We start from the raw sequence: 19895 nt of genomic DNA on the forward strand, positions 1-19895 counted from the left end.
GGGAAACTGACACCCATCCAGTCATCAAATGACTCTTAAGTTATTTCAGTTTGTCTGTTCCATTCCCCAGCCCATATTTTAAAATAAAATAGTTTTCTTAAAGAAGAAACAGCCAAAGGGACACTGGTAAAACTGAAGGGAAATGTAGGCTGGAGAGGTTACCATGCATGGAAACCATTTTGCTCTGAGGGTATTAGCAATGTGGGAAAAACGCAAGCTTTCTCTTAATGGCTTTGAGGGCATGAAGAAAACAGAAATCTAAATCCCAGGCCCACAGAGAGTGTAGTTTCTGGCAGGAAAGCTTCTTTGAAGTTCTAACCCTCAGGAGGAAGGCCAACCAGAATGAGAAGCCAAATTTAAATATCCTTACTTATCTAGGAAATCTCAAAATTTGAATTTGATTTACAGTAATTACAAATTAGTGTTTTTAGGCAACTGGCAGAAACAAATGCAAAACTTCTATGTAAGACAGTACCTTTATCTAAGTTTTAGAATCTAATATTCTAAGATTTTAAATCATTAAAGTTTTCCTACAAATAATTTTTAATAAAATGATCAGCACCCAGCCAAGATACTCAGGTATACAAAGGAACTAGACTCTATGAAGATGAAACAGTAGAAACAGACAATAGGAAGTAATCTAGAAAAAGACTGCAAATTTCAAATATTAGAGTAATAAAAGAGATGATAAAACAAAAATGCTCACTATGTTATTTAAAGATAGCTCTATACGAAGGGATGGACACAGCAGGTTTGAAAAAAAGAAATTCTAGAGGGAAAAAAAAGATGAAATAGATTGAATAAAATATTCAATGGATGGGTTCAATGGCAGATTCATCCCAAAGGAAACAAAAAGAAGGCAGAAGGCAGGGGATGGAGTAAGAAGGTCTAGCCATGCTTAATCTGACTTCCAAAAGCAGAGGGACAGAGGAGAATAAGCAAGGACAACATTTGAAGACATAAATAAAAATTTTCCAGATTTGATGAAAGGCCAACCTTCAGAGTCAAGATGCCCAACAATCCCCAAATATGGTAAAATTTTAAATAAAATGTTCACCTAATACTGAAATGACAGGGAAAAAAGAAAAAAAAAGAAAACTTAAATACAGTCCAGAGAAAAGACAGAGTTTTATATCTGACAACTGACTTAACAACTAGGAATAACAGAGGTCAGAAGAAAAATATCTTCAGTGTGCTGAACAATAATAGAGGCCAACCTAAAATTCTATACCCAGTAAAAACATCCTTTAAGGATGAAGGCAAAATAATGACATCTTTAGACAAATCTTGGACTTTGCCGTCATTAGACCCATGTTAAGTTCAGAAGGATGAACTTCAGAGAGAAGGAAAATGATCCCAGATGGCAAGTTTGAGGAGTAAGAGGGAAAAAACAAAGAAGTTGGTAAATATGTGGATAAATCTAAATGAATACTACCTATAGGTGTGTATATAACATACATTAACAAAACACATATACATGTAAATATTTATTTGTAACTAACCACGTATTTTAATACTGTAAAACTGTGGAACATGAAAAATAGAGTATAAATGTACTGATGAACTCTAGATTTTGTTAACAATACAGGATGAGGATGCTGATGTAACTTTCAAAGGGACAGAGACATAGAATATAACCTCTAATCTGGTAGAGAGGGAAAAAACTGAATGACAAAAAAAGTCGGTCAAGTTTTTTTGAAAAAAAGGCAAGAAAAGAAGAAACATGGAATAGGCTGGACACATAGGAACTACTCAATCATTTCACAACTTTGGTCAACATGATTGGAAACAATTCCTCTCCTCACTGCTTCAAGTTTCTGAAACAACCACCCCTCTAGGAAACCTGAAAGTTAATGATACAGGAACCTTTGTGGTAGGTGTGCATGTGCGAAAATTATGAACAACTATACACATTATGGGGGGAAAATTTAAGGAAGGTAAGTCTGAGAAAAAGAACAAGAAATCAGACCCACATTCTGTTGCCTACACCACTCCATTCAGCTGACTACCGTTGATGAAAACATCGATAATCGTAGAACCTACAGTTTCATTTTCAGTCCACAGCTTTAGCCATGCCTACAGTACAGTACAGTGTGGAAGAGCTTAAAAATGTTATCGTAATGTTAGTGGGCAAACAGAGACTACGAAAGAAGAGTTCCAGGAAGACTGCGGACAATAGTTGGAACGAAGTGAAACGGCACCTGCGGGATGAAGCCAGCAAGGTAGTGAGAACTTCCAATAAGGCTCCAAACTAAAACATACTTTCTGTAGTAAAGTAACTTCAAGCCAGAACTAATTTAGGTAATATTTTCTCAAGTCTCCTATGAAATGCCTGCTCTTACACGACACTCTTACTTTGGGTGTGTGTTACATGCTGTAACTCTACCCTGCCGGGCTCTCCAAGATGGGGCACTAGCATGGCTCAAGGAAATCTGCATCTCAGATGTGATCACCCGGGCAGTGGGTGGTAAGGGTCACTCAGCTCTGCTCTTCCAGCAGTTAAGTCATCCAATAAAAATGCTCCGCTACTGACATCGTAAAAACAGCTACATATTTAAGACTTGGGAACAGTAAGGACTGGTCAGAAGACACTCTTCTTACCACAGTCTTGAAAGCTAGAGCCACGCTGAACATGTCCCCATAGAGAGGCAATATCTTTAAGGGGTTCTGCGTCATCCTGCACAGCACTGAAATCACGTCTCCCTTGATCTTGTGTTTAAGTGAAGCAGATGAGGGCACGGTACCTGCTGAGAGGACCCCGTGGTTGATTCTGGGCATGCTTAGAGGGGCCAGTTCGATCCACAGCTGCCGATTGGGGTCGTAAAGGGGGCACATACATCGCATCGCTGCCGTTGGCTTCCGCGAACTAAGGGGAGGCAGATGATCAGTTAGCAGTTAATATGTTTATATTCTGCTTAGAAAAACCATGGCGAGTTTTACTGCTCTCAAGAATGTTTCAAACATTAAAAAAAAAAGATCGATTGCTATTTAGGCTTTAGATACTGAGAACTGTCCTGAGTTCTTGTGCACCTGGAAATCTCTCTTCCCTTACTTAGACCACAGCTCACGGCCATGCTTACACTCTCTCCTCTCCACCCACGGTCACGATGCACTCCGAGTAGCCGCGGGGCTTGAAGCTGGCCAGCATGGCCTCCCCCTGCTGTGGCTGGCTGAGGGGGATGTTGCTGCACTCCTTGACGATCTCGCGGACCAACGGCTCATTGAGCATCTGCTCCCGTAAGTAGCTCGAGTCCAACCCTGAAACCCACAGCGCTGACATGACATCCTTCATGTGGACCTGCAGAGTAGGGTGGAAAGCACGGGGAGGAGAAAGGGAGAGTGTGCATTTAGAAGGGACATTTTCCGACTCATAGAAAACTACAAGTGTTGATGAGTCAGATGATCAACAGGCAAGGAGTAAGGGCCAGTGCTGCTTGAATGTGTGAGGCGGCCCCTTTCCTTTCTACTTCCTCTGGCCTCGATAAACAAAAGTTTAACTTAAAATAGCATCACTTCAGCATCACTTTGCTGGGTCACTGCAAAGTTTCAAGAAGCTTCCATTACACCCTACAGGGTTCCCACGGCAACAGGAAAACCTACAAGAACCCCGCTATGATTTGCTTTATCTCACTAACTTGGATGTGCTATGAGTTATACCCCATTTATACAAATATTGGTTACAGAAAGAGCTTGACACAATATGTCAACTAGATAATGAAAATGTACCAACATCAAAATTATAAGAAAAATCTGAAAAAGCCCAAGTTCCAAAGACAAAAATCGTGACAACTGTGTAATCATTTCTTCAGGAATTACTACTAAAAATGATCTAACATGTATAATATAAATTACATGCTTTTCATACTCAATCATTAAATTTGAACCAAATGACTACAGCACTGTACATATGTTAAGGCGACTAGTTTTTCTGGGCTTTGGAACCGTCATTTTAAGGTCCACTTGTCTATACCCTGAGTAGTAAAGGCCAGCAGTCCTTACAGCGTCAAGCTGGGATTAACCAAAGAATGAGGAACTGCCTTTTCTTTCCCGGCAGCCACTCCACCTTTGACACCCTCATCACTTTAAGGCAAGAAGAGGGTCACAGAGAAGCTGCTTCAGTGGTGCTGTCAAGTTGGAAACTCTTCTCTCCTCTTTCCTAAGCTGCCCCACCACCAACGTGGAAAACAACACTAACTGTGCCACCTGAGCCGAGGCTAGGAGTGCGGTTTCCCAGTGGACACAGCTTATGGGCCTACAGAATTAAAAAATTACAAGCTGATCGTTAACATGTAAATCAAGGATTACTAAGAACAATTAAAAACGCACTTATGCATTTTGAAAGCCTGTCTGTAATGTAATATATTTATTTTGGAGCTAGCCTCTAGGATATACACATGAGATTCAAAGCCCTGTGATGTAAAGGCTAAAGCACCCTCCCTAATGACCTCAAACCTGATATCCTCTAACACATTTCCCATTAAAAACAACATTTGAAGGATGTCAAGTCACTTTTAAGTGTTAATATTTTCATTGCTATATGATGAATTACACTCACTCTGGTAGACGGATCTGAAAAAAACCAACTGCTTTAGAGAGCCTATGGGAAGATGTATAACAGGTCATGGTTTAGATCACAACTCTAAGTTTTTCAAGTTGGAGGAGAAAGATAAAACATGTAGAACTGGGGTGAAGAACAGACACATACGAATAAGTGGAATGTCCAAGTCAGAGCATGCTATAAGGTACCTTTCTTATTTCCGTATCGTGCGCTATCCATCGGATGACCGCTTCAAACACATATTTTTCGTTGCCGACGTTTAACTTCTCGAGAGAGATCACCTCCTTCAGCTTCTGCGGACTCAGCTCGAGGAACTCCTCGGTGCTGCTGACGTCCCGGAAGTGGGTCTCCAGGTACTCGGTGGCCAGGTAATGCACGTGGTGCAGGCAGTAGTGCAGCGCGAAGTCGCGGATGCCGATGCAGTTCTCGGCGGCGATGCAGCCCTCCAGGAACTCGCAGCACAGCGCCTTGAGGTCCGTCAGCAGCAGCAGGTCCGCCGCCTGCACCACGTCCTGGATGGTGTCCTCGTTCAGCCGGATCTGGAAGGACCGTCGCGGACAGTTTGTATCTGGGCGTGTACATCTAGAACCCACACCACTAATCTAGCAGGCCAAACCACGGGAGCTCCACTTTTGCAGGTCAAAGGCGACTGAGGATTGGCAGATTTCACTCGGTTCAACTTTGCTTTCAAGAGCAGACAGAGGGCCCCAAGGTACCTGGGGACGACACAGACCGTGCGTGGCTGGTCAGCTTCTCCCAGTTTTTCCCTCGCTTTACCCACATGAGCCACCACAGCCCTTCTGAGTGAACTGTCCACGGTGCTCATGCTTAACTCGGAGGAAAACCTTAAATGACTGAAATGCTTATCAGGAAGTCGCAAGTTCTGCAATTCTATGGTAAACGGAAAGGGATTTCTATAAATGCGAGCTCTTCAACTAATGAAAATCTTTCCTCCAAATAAATTAGGATCCCTCCTCTTTCCACACGGTATTCGAAAGATACCATGTGCCCCTGAAGACAGGGAGAGCCACGCTGCCTGAGGCGCTGCCTTCGGGACACCAAGCACCGTACTCGGTGCGAAGGATACCATTTGCTCTCAAAGCTACCTTCTGGAATAAATCCCCCCAAAGTTCCACTGCAAACATTTGCTTTTCCTTAATCTTCTTCATTGTCTGATTGATGCTTCCTCCTCTACCCCCTTCAGTTTTTCTATGCCATGGCGAGGCAACATAAAGACACAGGCCCCTAAAATACTGCCATGATCACAAACGGCCCACACTCGCCTACGGCATGGGTGCTTATCCTCCACAAGGAAACGTGGAGGCGGGATCTCACAGCGAAGTGCAGCAAGAAACATTTTACCACGATTTGAGATGCACATGTTTGGCACCACAGGTAAGTAAGATCTCCAAGTTTCAAATGCAAGCCTGAACATGAATACGCTCTAACTGGCTTCTAACCTGTCATAACTGTCGCTGAATTGATTTTACAAGCTAGCTAAGAGTTGGGTCCTATGTCTGGTTTTTTGATGCCTCAGAGCATCGCCAGTATTTTAAGGGCTGTCCCCAAACTGATTTGAGTGCATTTATTTTAAATAATCATATACATAACCTTACTTCCACACACTCACCACCTAGTGTTTAGAGAAACAAGAAAGTGGTAACATTGTGAAATGAAACAGAAAGCTTCAAAGAGGATGATGGTCACCGAGTGTGATTCTGGACAGAATGAACGCTGAGAGAAAAGTAAGGAGTGTACTCAGAATACTTATGCAGGAGACAGAGCCTTTACAGATGGAAAATCAGAAGAATGAGAAGGAAGGAGAGAGAGAGAGAGCAGGACACGCGCCCTCAAGAGGAGCAGAGAGAAAACGCACTCTCGCATAACCAGGCACAAAGTACATAGCATCCTCCTAATTCAAACCCAGATCGTTAAGTCTTCATGCTACCCTTTAAACCACATGAATAGCGGGGTACGGGGGGACAGAGGAGGGCAAAGAAAAGTAAAGGATCCCTAGCCACTGACCACTTCCTTCCTTGGGTTTCATGAAATTCCCAGAAATGTAAGTGGGTACAGAGAGTAAAGGGTACAGAGAGAGCAGGAAAGAATGAGGGGGACAGGACCGAGGCACTGAGAACAACGCAGGCGCCCGTCACCTGAGTCTTGAAGTCTTTACCTCTAGAGAATAATCCCCACCGCCCACTGAGGCTCCCGGGTCCATGCCACGGAGACAGAACGAGTTCCCTGAGGGTGTGGGTCCAGGGCAAGACTGGAATGGAGGTTTAAACACCAGCAGTGAGGGGGCATCCCACATGTACACGTCTCAGACTGGAAGGTGGTGCTCAGGACGGGAGAAACAAAGCCTGGATCTGGGTAAATCAGCCTGCTTTCAAGGGCAGACCCCGGAAGAAAGCGCTCGGGTGCCGCGTGTGGCAGGAGATGCAAGTCAAGCCCGCAGTGACGGAAGATGGAGGGGACGGGGCTGCTCGGCCTCACCCTGAGCCTGAGGGTCTACTCAGTCCTCCTTCCTCTGGGTCTCAGCATACCTGCCCACTGAAGATGTAATCCAGGATCTCTCTCATAACCATTACCGATATCCCTTCAAGTTCAATCTTATAGGTTGATCCATCATCTTTTGGAGGATTATAGTTTAACTTTGTCCTAAGAAAGGGAAAAAAATGTAAAATTTCTATGAAAGAACAGAAATAGCTAGAAATATTTATGCACTAAATACTCTACAAAGTATATGATACTTATCGATATATGAATCCCATCTAGAACATTTGGCTTATTAACTTTGGAGCAACATATGTTCTATGACTTTCAACTGCAAAGTACTTGTTCAAGGGTTCAGTGCTTCCTCTTAAAAGACAAGTGAAACAGACAACCAAAGCACTGAGGGCGTGTGAGTAAGGGTCTCTATTTCACCTGGGGAACCCAGGCCCTTTAGGCTTATTTTTCCCTATTTAATTATCCAGCTATTTTCAATGATGTAACAAGGACCCCACACATCCACCACACAAAACAAAAGCTAGGAGCTCAACAATAACCTGCTTCTAACCAAATCATCCTCCCCATCGGTTCATTCCCCTCCTTCCTCATCTGAAGTAACTATTAAACCAAATCCTGTATTCAAGTTTTCCGTTTAAAGTTTTCGATTTTATAAAAGTGTTTCATGCTGTCTGTAATCTTCTGGGGCCGTTTTCATTTACTATTATATTGCTGAGTCATTCATCTTGCTGAGTATCACGCTTTTTTTTGGCTGTGTAATAGCCCCCTTTCCAGTGGATGGGCCCCTGGGCTGTGGCTCCGGGTTTGGCGTACTGTGAACAGTACTGCGAGGCATTCTTGTGCATGTCTCCTTTTGTAATATGCTGAAGAATTTCTCTTGGGTTTATCCCTGGGGGTAGAATTAAGCTAAATTCTTTTCCAAAGTATGAGCTAATACTCAATTTATTCTGCCCAGTAGCTGGAGCAGTTTTCGGCCTCATCTGGTGTGGGTAAGGGGACTGTGCGGACCCGCAAATTCTACGACACTCGTCTCTGTCCCACTTTCTACTCCTGCCCGTCGATGAGTGAAGTGTGGTCTCTGGTGTGGTTGTGACCCGTCTTCCCTCACTACCCAGGTGCTGAACATCTCTTCACAGGTCCGTGGCCACACGTGGCTCCTCTTTCATGAAATACACGTTGAAGTGTCATTTTTAATTGAGTTCACTGCCCTTCTCATAATGAGGTGCAGGCCTTCTTTAGTAAACTCTTAGTAAACCTTGGCAGACTTGATACTTTTTTTTTTTCCCTACGGTGATGAACAAGTTGAAGAATAATTTTTCACAGTCAGTGCTTTCTGGGTCTTGTTTAAGAACAGGTCCTTTACCCAAGGTCTAAAAGATGCTCCTAATTTAGCAGCGAGGGACATGAAGACACACTTAAGCCACACTTAGGAACCTGCCCAAAGGCTTGGAGTCGGCAGGATGAGGCAGCCGTGGAAGGAGGGTGAAGGACGAATTAAGTGCAGAACAACAGATGGACAGAGTCTTAGCAAACAGGTGAGTTCCCAGATGCTTGCTCCACGTAGGTAACGACTCCCCTGCCCTGCTGAGGAAGGCTGCCCAGCTCCAGTGGAAGACGGCTGATGTACTCTGAAAGGTGTGCAATGGAGAGCAGTTTAACCGGTCAAAATGCCGACCAAATATCAGGACTGAATAGATATTTTCATCTATACAAAGTCTCAAAACAAATGATCTTCCATGCAACACTTCTCAGAATGCTGTTCCATAAACTGCCCCAGAAAACATCCAGAAAGAGGGAAGATTTTGAACAAAAAAAGACATGATCCAACACAGGAAAGCAGGGAAGGGAATGGTGGAGGGATGACCCTAAGGATAACAGCCCTGCACCAGCAGGAGGAAGCTGGTTCACTCTGGGGCAACAGGAGGCCTTGGGAGGCCTTCAGGCAGGCGGAATCGATGGAATATATACCGCATCTGAAGGTAGAGAGAGGATATTTAGACAACTCTGCCTCCCCCCTACATTCCGTATCTGCGGTTCCTGCCTCTGTAGTTTCCCCTGAACTAATAATTTTACACAAAGGCAAGTCTTTTCTGCTTGCTGCACTCTAGGTGTATCTATACAAGTGACACTTTTATTACAAGTGAAGAAAAAATTTTTCAGTCAATTCTCAATCAAGAGAGACAGCAGAAGTGCTAAGAATCACACTGAAATCACTAATATTGGGCTCTACAATCTACTGTACGCAGACGCGTCCTCAGGGAATGTTTCACTGAGGATGGTGTCAGTATTTCTAAGTTGCCGTGCTGGCCATTACCATATCGCCTCTTTGGCGCCGAGTCCACCCTTCTTGCAGGCTCCATGAAAACCGATCTGAGCCTTCTGAGGGGTGAACTGGCAGGGTGCAAAGCGGAGGGTGCGAAGCGGAGGGTGCTGGGGAGACACCGCAGGGGGAGGCTCTGCCGCCTGGCCCTGGTCCCGCAGCCGGGCAGGCTCCTGGGGCTACGGTTGCCTGTGCCGCCCGGCAGCTTGCCCTGACACTCCTGGAGGCAGTTTTGCAGTAAACTGTCTCTGCTGAGACTCCTCCCTGTGAGCAGCGTTCCCCGGCAGCACAGTGGACAGACTTCTGGCGCGTTCCAGAGGGCTGACTTCAAGCAAATTCCACCAGTGTGGCTTCTCTGCCACGCGTTGATCTGTCCTGGCCGATCAACTCTGCATCTCAGCTGCTCCTTACGTCGGCTACGCCTTGAATTTGTAGAGTTTCCTCTTTGTGGCCAATCCCTCATTACTCTATAATCTCTTATAGTTAAATATTCTTTAAACTTTTGTTGCTCAGATTACTCTGTGGCGTCTTAATCCTGACTAGATGCAGTCTTGAACATATTTAAAGGCACTAGCTGCAAAATGTGTTCACACAGAGGAGTGCCACCTAGAATTCGAGTGGTTCCAACCAGAGCTGGCTGTGCTGGCCCACGGGCTGCGGAGAGCGTGGGGGGAGGCGGGCCGGGCTGATGGGGAAAGAGGTTCTGAAGAGGCTGATCAGCGTGCCCCCTTTCTACTTTTCAGCCATGTGACTGGACTTTTTTTTTTTAGATGATTATACAGTCATCTCTTGGTGTCCTTGAGGGAATGATTCCAGGACCCACAGAGATACCACAATCTACAGACTCTCAAGTCCCTCAGCCAGCCCCCCACACCTGCATCTACAGGTTCAACCAACCATGGATCATGTACAACTGACCTCTGAACAACATGGGTTTGAACTGCATGAGTTCACTTACATGTAGATTTTCTTCAATTAACCCATGTATCAGTAAACCCATGCAACACTGAAAAAAAAAATCCACATATATGGACCCGCACAGTTCAAACCCACATTGTTCAGGGGTCAACTACTGCTGCGTGTTTTCACAATGAAAAAGAATCGCTTTTAAAGAGTACAGTTTCCTGGGGCTTCCCTGGTGGGTCAGTGGTTAAGAATTTGCCTGTCAAGGCAGGGGACATGGGTTCGATCCCTGGTCAGGGAAGATCCCACATACTGTGAGGGAACTAAGCCTGTGTACCACAGCTACTGAGCCCACACGCCACTTATCGCATCTAGAGAAAGCCCGTGCATAGCAACAAAGACTCACCACAGCAAAAAAATTAAATTACTGAATATATATATGTATTTTTTAAAGGTACAGTTTTATTTCAGCAGCTGGCAGGGTATAGTCCATGGCTAAGTGAACTTGCTCAGTCGTGTCCAACTCTTTCTGACGCCCTGGACTGTAGCCCACCAGGCTCTTCCATCCATGGAAGTTTCTAGGCAAGAGCACTGGAGTGGGTTGCCATTTCCTTCTCCAGGGGATCTTCCCGACCCAGGGATCAAACCTGGGTTTCCCGCATTGCAGGCAGATGCCTTACCATCCGAGCCACCAGGGAATCCCAATGGCTAAGAGAACAGAAAAAAAAAAACACTTCCTTAAATATTGACCATTTCAGACGTCTATAAAATCTGACCCTTTTCAGAGTCCGTGAAAACTGAATCACTGTACTATTGAAGTCCTTAAATGTCTGAGGGTCAAATCACAAAACTTTATTTTAATTACAGTTTAAATTCAGATCCAAAATTTCCCACCTTCCTGTCCCTCTTATATTATCATGGCCAGGTGACAACTCACAGACCAACACCAGTCTGCAGGTTCCAGGAGGCTGATGTCCATTTGTCTGTCAGGAATGTAGTCAAAGTTGGCCGTTAGTCCCTTCCATCTGAGACGCTAAAAGTCGCTCAGACCTGTTGTGAAACTGTCTTGCTTCACAGCCCATGACCATTTGCAATGACTTCCTTCTTTCTTCTCTTAGATAGTCACCATCCTTTCTCACCGATAAACCTTATAAACTTGTCTTATTCCTCCTCCTTTTGTCTTCACTTCCCTATCTCCCAACTAAATCTCTACAGTTTTTGTTCCATTGTTTCACGTTTGTTTCCTCCAGTAAGTACCCTCATTTTCCCAGTATCTACCAACATATTTCCTCCATACTTTCCCTTTTTTATCTAGAACTTTCTCAATCGTTTCTATCTCCCTTGCCACATATCGCATATAACTGAGAATTCAGTGAATTGGACTGAGTTAATTTTAAAAAAGAAAAGGCTAAGCCAAAGAGCTAATAACTGACGGCTTTGTTTCTATAGTTAGTCCATATATTTGTTGTCGTCGTCTAGTTGCTAAGTCGTGTCCGACTCTTTTTCGACCCATGGACTGTAGCCCATCAGGCTCCTCTGTCCATGGGATTCTCCAGGTAAGAATACTGGAGTGAGTTGCCATTTCCTTCTCCAGGGGATCTTCCCAACCCAGGGATCGAACCCAGGTCTCCTGCATTGGTGGGTGGCTTCTTTACCACCCACCAGGGAAGTCCAGTCCATATATAATAGCAGGTAAATCAACTCCTTTTTTAATTGAAGTACAGTGGATGTACAATGTTATAAGCTACAGGTGCACAATATAGTGACTCACAGTTTTTAAAGGTTACAGTCCATTTACAGTTATTATAAAACACTGGCTATATTCCGTGTTGTACAATATATCCTTGTGGATTACTTTACGGATAATGGACTGTACCTATATTGCTGCTCTCCCTCTTCTCTCGTTTTCTGTCTCTGCCCCAGGTTTGGAATCATATGTGAATTCATCCATCGGAAATCACAATATCCTTGCTTTTATTACTATGTGACGTCAACTAACAAACTCTCCCAGAAGCTGCAGTAGTCTTAAAATACCACTTTGAGAGTTTCATAAGACTCTTTACAACAAGGAATAGTGGGGAGTATTCTAAGACGGGGCCTCCGGCATTTAGATATAAACATCCACGCCTGTAACGTTCTTGCCCAGTTTTCTGTTTCCAGGGCAGGGCGCTCCCCCCTCACCATCCCTGCTCTCCCGTTTGTAGAGAGAAGAGGTTAAATGAGGTGACTTGAGAGCTCCCCCATCCCTGAACACTCCTGGGCTGAACTGCTGAAACAGACCCAAGAGTTACTGTGGAGACTCTGCTCCTGAGACGCATCTGTCGAGTCCTAGATGATACAGTCCAGCCAACTCAATCTGTTTCCGAGGATTTACAACATGCCTCCTGTGGGTGACGCGGTATGAGTTCCTTTTCCCTCCAATTACCTACTCTCTGGGCAAGAACGTATTTTCTGTTCTATTAAACAGAAGCGAAATAAAATCAGCTTTGCTTTCTTTTGACAACACTGAAAAGAGGTATAATAAGAAAAAACTCATTGCCTAATAAAGAAGCTGGTATTATTCAGTTTTACATCTATGAAAGAGGTCCATGACTTTTAAATAAGTGTTAACAGAGCAAAGTCCTCTGCTGGTTATACACTGTCCTCTTCTAACAGGCTTCCAACGGCTGGGAAAGTTCAGTTGAGCCTAGATGTCCTAACGAGCACCCGGATCATCAGGTCTGGTCCTCCTCCTCAGCCGAGACATTACTGACACTGGGATTTGAGGTGACAGTGACACAGAAGACATCTAAGTGACTTTCCTTCCCCTCAGCTGCAAAGGCTAGTCTCCAATAAGAGCAAAGAAACCTGCTCAGACAGGATATATGAGAATGCAATGCTCAGGGAGTCATGCTTCACAGGAACTCCAGGGAGGGCAGTTCATGGGCATTACTCACACTGTTTCCAATGATTCCCGTCAAACCGGGCAGCTCCCAAGAGCAGAGGGCGGCGGGCTCAGCAGTGCGTATGCCCACAGAGGCCCCCCTGATGACGTCTGCACTGCGGGGAGTCTGTCTTACGGATGCGCCCTCTCAAGTCTTCATGAGCTCCTAAAAGCCATACCCAAAATGGGCCTTTTGGGCAGGAATCTCAGGGCAGTGACACTGGTCAGTACGCTACCACGATGGTGGACACTGATCATCCTGCGTCTGCCCAAACCCACAAAATGCACACCAAGGGTGAAGCCTAGTGTCAACCATGGACCCTGGGTGGTGAAGGGGAAGTGGAGGGTCGTCGGTCGTGACCGAGGCTCCCCTCTGGTGGGGGAGGATTTGCACGCGTGCCGGTAGGCGGCTATGGAACCTCTCTCTTCCTCTGTTTTCCTATGAAATTCACTCTAAAAAGAAAGTCTACTTTTCAAATGATTTTTGTTTTTAGTCCCAGTTGACTTCATGATATACGTATGTGCAGGCAATATTTCCATCAACCGACGGCATCCTCTCAGGACAAGGCTTGCTTTTTGGCAGCTGGGAATGCAGGAACCCATCTATCTCCCGGCTCCCACCCGCTGAGAACTCCATCCACCCGGGGGACATGCATTTGCACAGACGCCTGACACGTGACCACGCGTCCCAGAGGGAGGCCCAAGGAGACCCTGGGGTGCGCAGCGGGATACGAAGCAGCTGCAAAGAACAACCTCTAGGAACCCCCCCACATGGCACCTGGACCTACACGGGCCAGCTGATCCCCACGACGCTCCACCTACAGGGCCCTGCAAAGGCAACGGGCAGTGAGGAGAGAAACCAGAGAGAGCTCAGGTCATGGTGTTGTGTGACCCGTCTGGGAACTGCCACCAGCGCAGGGGGTGCCATGAAAAAAACCAGAAATGGGGAGCAGGGTCACATTTCTCTATTACTCTTAAGAATTGAACATGATTACAAGAGTGGGTCCAATGTTATTTTCCTTTGTTATTTCCTTTAATTTCCTCTAATCATTTCTCTCTGCATCCCAGTCTTTTTTTTTTTTTTTACTCAGAGAGAGTGTGGTTTTTACTTATTTACCATCAAAACTTTTCCCCTCATATAGATCCTGGCATGACTCATAATTCTAATGGATTTTAAGAGTAGCTCCCCAACCTGCTTCCCGGAGAGCTTTTACAGATAAAGCAGGTCCTAGACCGATGATGTCAGGTCCAAGACAGTGTATATTTTCAAAGTTTCCCAGCTTAGTCTGATGTGTGCCCTCCTGCCTGGAATATTCTGTCTGCCTCCCACTTGCCTGATTAGGGGAAGATTTACTCCTTCACTGACTTTAGGTCTCTGCTCCGGTAACACCCACAAAGAGCGGCCCAGGTACTGTGTTATCTAAAATAACACCCCTTTCCCCTCCCTGCTTTATTTCTCTTCCTAGAATTTGCCACTATTAAATAGACGGTGTTTGTCTCATGCCTATGCCTCTGAAAGCAAGGACTCTGGCTCCCTGCTCTACCCCATCAAGCGTCTGAAGGGGATGTGGGAAACATCAGGGACTTGGTAACAGCACACAGCCAGTGGGTTTCAGCGCTGCAGTGATCAGCTACTGTGCTCATCCGGGTCCAAAACAAAAGCAGCACCAGTGTTCAGAAACCGGTGTTCTGAACCAGTGTTCAGAAAGCAGACGTGCGTCCAGCCACGCAGCTGGACGCTCCCCTGCATGGCGCCCGCGGGCTGGTCCACACTGGGGGAAGGGGACGCTCTCGCCAGCCTCCGCCCCGGGTGTGCTGCAGTCAGCAATTCAAGAACTGAAAGCTCAAACGTTCCACCACCCAGAGGCCCCCGAGGAAATCATCGGCCTTTGTGCTGAGGCCCAAATGGACACTGGCTGAAGGGGAGGCCTGTCCTCTGTGCATAAGCCCAAATGCCTGCTTCAGTGCCGTCCCCGCACATCTCTGGTGCACCGCGCAGAAAATTAGCAGCTACAGAGTGATGGGCACGTATGAAGCTTAGGAAAGGGTTCCAGAAAACCAAAGGTTACTGTTTGGGTGTCTGCCCACCCACCCAGCCCCCAGTAATGAGGCCAAAGCAGAGCCACTTCGTCACAGAGGATGCCTCCACGGTCTCCACCCGCCCCGACTACCTCCCTGACCCAGAGCCCGCGAGGATTCACAAAAACGCTTTCCATCTTCCTCCTCTTATCACATCATCCGCTCTGAAGACGAAATACAGCGTTTCATATTTAGATCTGCTCTGAGTAACCACATCCAGTGACATCAATATCTGGAAGAAATATGAAAACACAAAATATCTGCCTTCCAGAGTCGTGTGATTTGAACAAAAGAGAAATCTATCTTAGGGAAGATGATGTCTCCTGAAATAAGAGAATGTGGAAAAGTGTGAAGTACCCCTCAAACAGGGACAGCTCAAGGAAACTGCAGAGTGAGAGTCAGGGTGTGAGTCTGGGGGACAGGGAGGGCGGGACGGTGGGTGTACACGACCGTAGGGGACATTAATTATTCCTGCAGAAATGCAGCAATCGCCAGAGGGAAAGATGTACAGACTACAAAAACCAAACCCATAAAAATGGTGACTCTGTTTTGCACGGCATTCAGCACTGGACATGGATTTAAAAACTGGACCTCAACCAGCTGGTGGTCCCCACCCTTGAGAAACTGACCAGCCCCACTTCTAACCACGGTTTAATGTCAGTGAAACGAAATGGTGCCGGCCATTTCTAGGAGTCTTGAGTTTTAAACTTGCTCATCTGAAGCCTCTGGATGAAGTACCCATTACTTTATTCTACAATAAATGCTTTGTCCCAGTCTGCTGAAAGCCTGTTTCTCCCTCTGCTGTTCTTATCGTGGTAATCGTTTGATTTCCTGCCCAGCTGCTTACCCCTAAAATTTAGAAGACTTGACTAATAAAATACAGAAGGAGTGACAGTTACACAGGGTACTTGGATGCTGAAACTAGGGAGGGAAAGTTGGTGGGGAATAGAATGTTCACATAACCTCCAAGTCTCACCCCTTAAGTTACATGTTAATTACAACGAAAGGCGTGAGATTAACCCAGGAGACACCATCTCTAACCATGTGATCAAACCAACACTGACAACGTCGGGACAAGTGGCTATCCCGGGCCCCTGATGCCACGCACCCAGGACGCGCCACTGCCCCTGCGCTGTTCTGGACAAAAACACATAGTAACGTGAGGAAGAACTAAAGAGCCTCTTGATGAAAGTGAAAGAGGAGAGTGAAAAAGCTGGCTTAAAGCTCAACATTCAGAAAACGAAGATCATGGCATCCAGTCCCATCACTTCATGGGAAATAGATGGGGAAACAGTGGACACAGTGGCTGACTTTATTTTGGGGGGGCTCCAAAATCACTGCAGATGGTGACTGCAGCCATGAAATTAAAAGACGCTTACTCCTTGGAAGGAAAGTTATGACCAACCTAGATAGCATATTCAAAAGCAGAGACATTACTTTGCCAACAAAGGTTCATCTAGTCAAGGCTATGGTTTTTCCTGTGGTCATGTATAGATGTGAGAGTTGGACTGTGAAGAAGGCTGAGCACCGAAGAATTGATGCTTTTGAACTGTGGTGTTGGAGAAGACTCTTGAGAGTCCCTTGGACTGCAAGGAGATGCAACCAGTCCATCCTAAAGGAGATCAGTCCTGGGTGTTCACTGGAAGGACTGATGTTGAAGCTGAAACTCCAATACTTTGGCCACCTGATGAGAAGAGCTGACTCATCTGAAAAGACCCTGATGCTGGGAAAGATTGAGGGCAGGAGGAGAAGAGGATGACAGAGGATGAGATGGTTGGAAGGCATCACCGACTCGATGGACATGAGTTTGACTAAATTTTGGGAGTTGGTGATGGACAGGAAGGCCTGGCAGGCTGCAGTCCATGGTGTCGCAAAGAGTCGGACACGACTGAGCGACTGAACTGAACTGAACCTCAAATGAATTTTAAGAAATCAAATAGACCCAAGTTGAAAGACCATGCAGGAGAATCTGCACTTCACCTGGAGGGGAAATGGAGAAACCTCTTTACTTGAAATAATTTTGGACTCACGGGAAAGTTTTAAGTTGTAGGGTTCTTGTATACCCTTCATGGAGCATATCTACTAATGTTAATAAACTTACATGATCTTTAAAAAAAAAAAGATTTTATAAAACAAACTTACGGCTGCTAGTGGGAAGGGATAGTTAGGGAGTTTGGGATGGCCATGGACACTGCTGTGTTTAAATGGATAACCAACAGGGACCTGCTGCACAGCACAGGGAACTCTGCTCAGTGTCACATGGCAGCCTGGATGGGGGCGCTTGGGGGAGAGTGGATACATGTATATGGATGGCTGAGTCCCTCTGCTGTCATCTGAAACCATCACAACATGTTAGTCAGCTATGCCCCAATACAAAACACTCAAAAGAAAAAAAGTTTTTATTTTTAATTTTTTTAAACTGAAGTAGCATTGATTTACAATGTTGTGTCAGTTTGGGGTGTCCAGCGAAGTGATCCAGTTATTCATACATATATATTTTTTTCAGTCTCTTTTCCTTTACAGGTTGCTGCAAAATACTGAATAGAGTTCTATACTGTGCTATACTGCAGGTCCATATTGTCTGTCTATTTTATATGTAGTAGTGGTATACGCTGATCCCAAATTCTTAAATTTATCCCTTCTCTCCCCTTTGGTAACCATAAGTTTGTTTTCTATTTCTGTGGCTCTCTTTCTGTTTTGTAAATAAGTTCATTTATATCCTTATCTTTTAGATTCCACATATAAGCCACATCATTTGACCTTTGTCTTCCTCTAACTCACGTAAACTTAGTACAATGACCAAAGCTAAGAAATAAAGACTGGCACAATACTATTAAGTTCATTCAGATTTAAGCAGCTTTCCCCATAACGTCCTTTCTCTGTTCTGGGACCCAACCCAGGGTTCCAAACTGCACTCAGCTGTTGTGGCCCTAACCTGCGACTCTTCCTCAATCTTTCTTCTCCATTTGAGACCTGACACTTTGGTGAACGCTAGTCAATTACTTTGTACAATGTCCCTGAACTTGAACTGAATTTCTTATGATTAGACTGAGGTTGAGCATTTCTGACAGGGACACTACCAGACTGACACTGTGTCCTTCACATCAGGGAGAACATGATGTCAATGTGTTGTTACTGCTGACCTTAACCATGGCCACTTGGTTAGGTGATGTTTGTTGGGTTTCTCCACTGTAAGTTACCATTTTCCCCTTTGTAATTAATAAATACATTGGGGGAGCTAAGATGAGAATATGCAAATATCCTTTTTCTCCTCAAACTCTTGCCCACTAATTTTAGTTGCCACTGGTAGCTCTTGCCGACAACATTAACGTGGTGTTCAACTGACAGTTTCTGATTCTCTTATCCTGCTTCTACATTAACTAATTGAGCTTCTTCTATAAGAAAGGACTGTCTCTTCTCCCCCATTTATTTCTTTATCCATCCTCAGATACATCAGTGTTTCTTTATTCTATGGATTATAATCCAACGTTATTGTTATTCATTTTCTTGCTCAAATCGTTCCAGCTTTGGCCATCAAGACTTCTTTCAGGGCAGCTCCACGTTCCTGCTAAAAGCCTCTATGTTCTTTTGAGCCCCTCCTTACTTGCTGGCACAAATACTTCAGGCACACAGTCTATTTTTCCTGCCCCAGTGCCTGAATCAACCACATCCCCAAAGACACTGGGGTTTCGAACATTATCTAATTACACTCTAGAAACATCACTCTGGCGGCAGCTTTGGGAGACGGGTGGAGCCTGAGCATAGAGGCAGACAGGCCAGCAGGGAGCCTGCCACAACTCAAAACAGTGGAAGCTAGAACCCAAGTGGTGGCGATGGCAGAGAGGAGACGCTTCCAGAGACTTGAGAGGATGAAACGGCAGGTCTTGGCGTTAACGTGACGCTGCAGGGAAAGGGAGGAGGTGGCCTCCCCGAGGACTCCCCCGGGTCCTCCTGGAGAGCCTGGTAGGACAGCAGCCACCACAGCGGACGAAGGACCACCCGCCTGGGGGTAGAGGGAGCAGGCCGGGCCGGGCTTGGGGTGGCTGCACGCCCGGCCGTCAGATGGACGCGCTTGGGGCTCAGGCCAGAGGAGGAGATGAGACAGCGGAGGGGAGAGGGCAGGGCGAGGACACAGCCGGTGCCGCACCACGTCTGGGGACAGACGGGGGACCAGAAAAGGAGGCTGGGGGAATGGGACAAGAGGTGTCGAGAGCACGGTAAACCAAGGACGACACACACAGCAGACAGGTCGAGGAGGACGGGCACTTAAAAGTTTTCACCTAAGTCAGAAGGAGAAGAAATGCCATAAGGTATCAGTTATACGTGGACTCTGAAATAGGACACACACGAACCTATCTATGAAACGGAAACAGAGACAGAACCGACTGCTGGTGGCCGAGGGCGGGGCGCCGGCGAGGGTGGAGTGGGCGGCGGGGGCTAGCCGACGGAAGCTCTTATCCGTGGAGTGGGCACACAGCAAGGCCCTACGGGACAGCACGGGGAACTCTACTCACTACTCCATGAGAAACCGCAATGAAAAAGAACGTGTGTATATGTGTAACTGAATCACTCTGCTGTATGGCAGAAATTAACACAACATT

At 45.8% G+C, this 19895-nt stretch overlaps 1 protein-coding gene across 1 annotated transcript in view; it reads right to left on the reverse strand.

The window, feature by feature from the left end:
* The window catches only part of GAN (gigaxonin), a 52320-nt gene that overhangs the window by 18888 nt on the left and 13537 nt on the right, over positions 1-19895 (reverse strand). Inside the window, exons 2-5 of the mRNA XM_070388658.1 lie at positions 7105-7219; positions 4747-5097; positions 3081-3298; positions 2745-2866 (exon numbers count right to left, since the gene is read on the reverse strand). Of these exons, the coding sequence (XP_070244759.1) occupies positions 2745-2866; positions 3081-3298; positions 4747-5097; positions 7105-7219 (806 nt within the window). The remainder of the gene's footprint in view (positions 1-2744; positions 2867-3080; positions 3299-4746; positions 5098-7104; positions 7220-19895) is intronic.

This window comes from Bos mutus, chromosome 18 (assembly GCF_027580195.1).
Source record: "Bos mutus isolate GX-2022 chromosome 18, NWIPB_WYAK_1.1, whole genome shotgun sequence".
In the NCBI taxonomy this organism is placed as follows: domain Eukaryota; kingdom Metazoa; phylum Chordata; class Mammalia; order Artiodactyla; family Bovidae; genus Bos; species Bos mutus.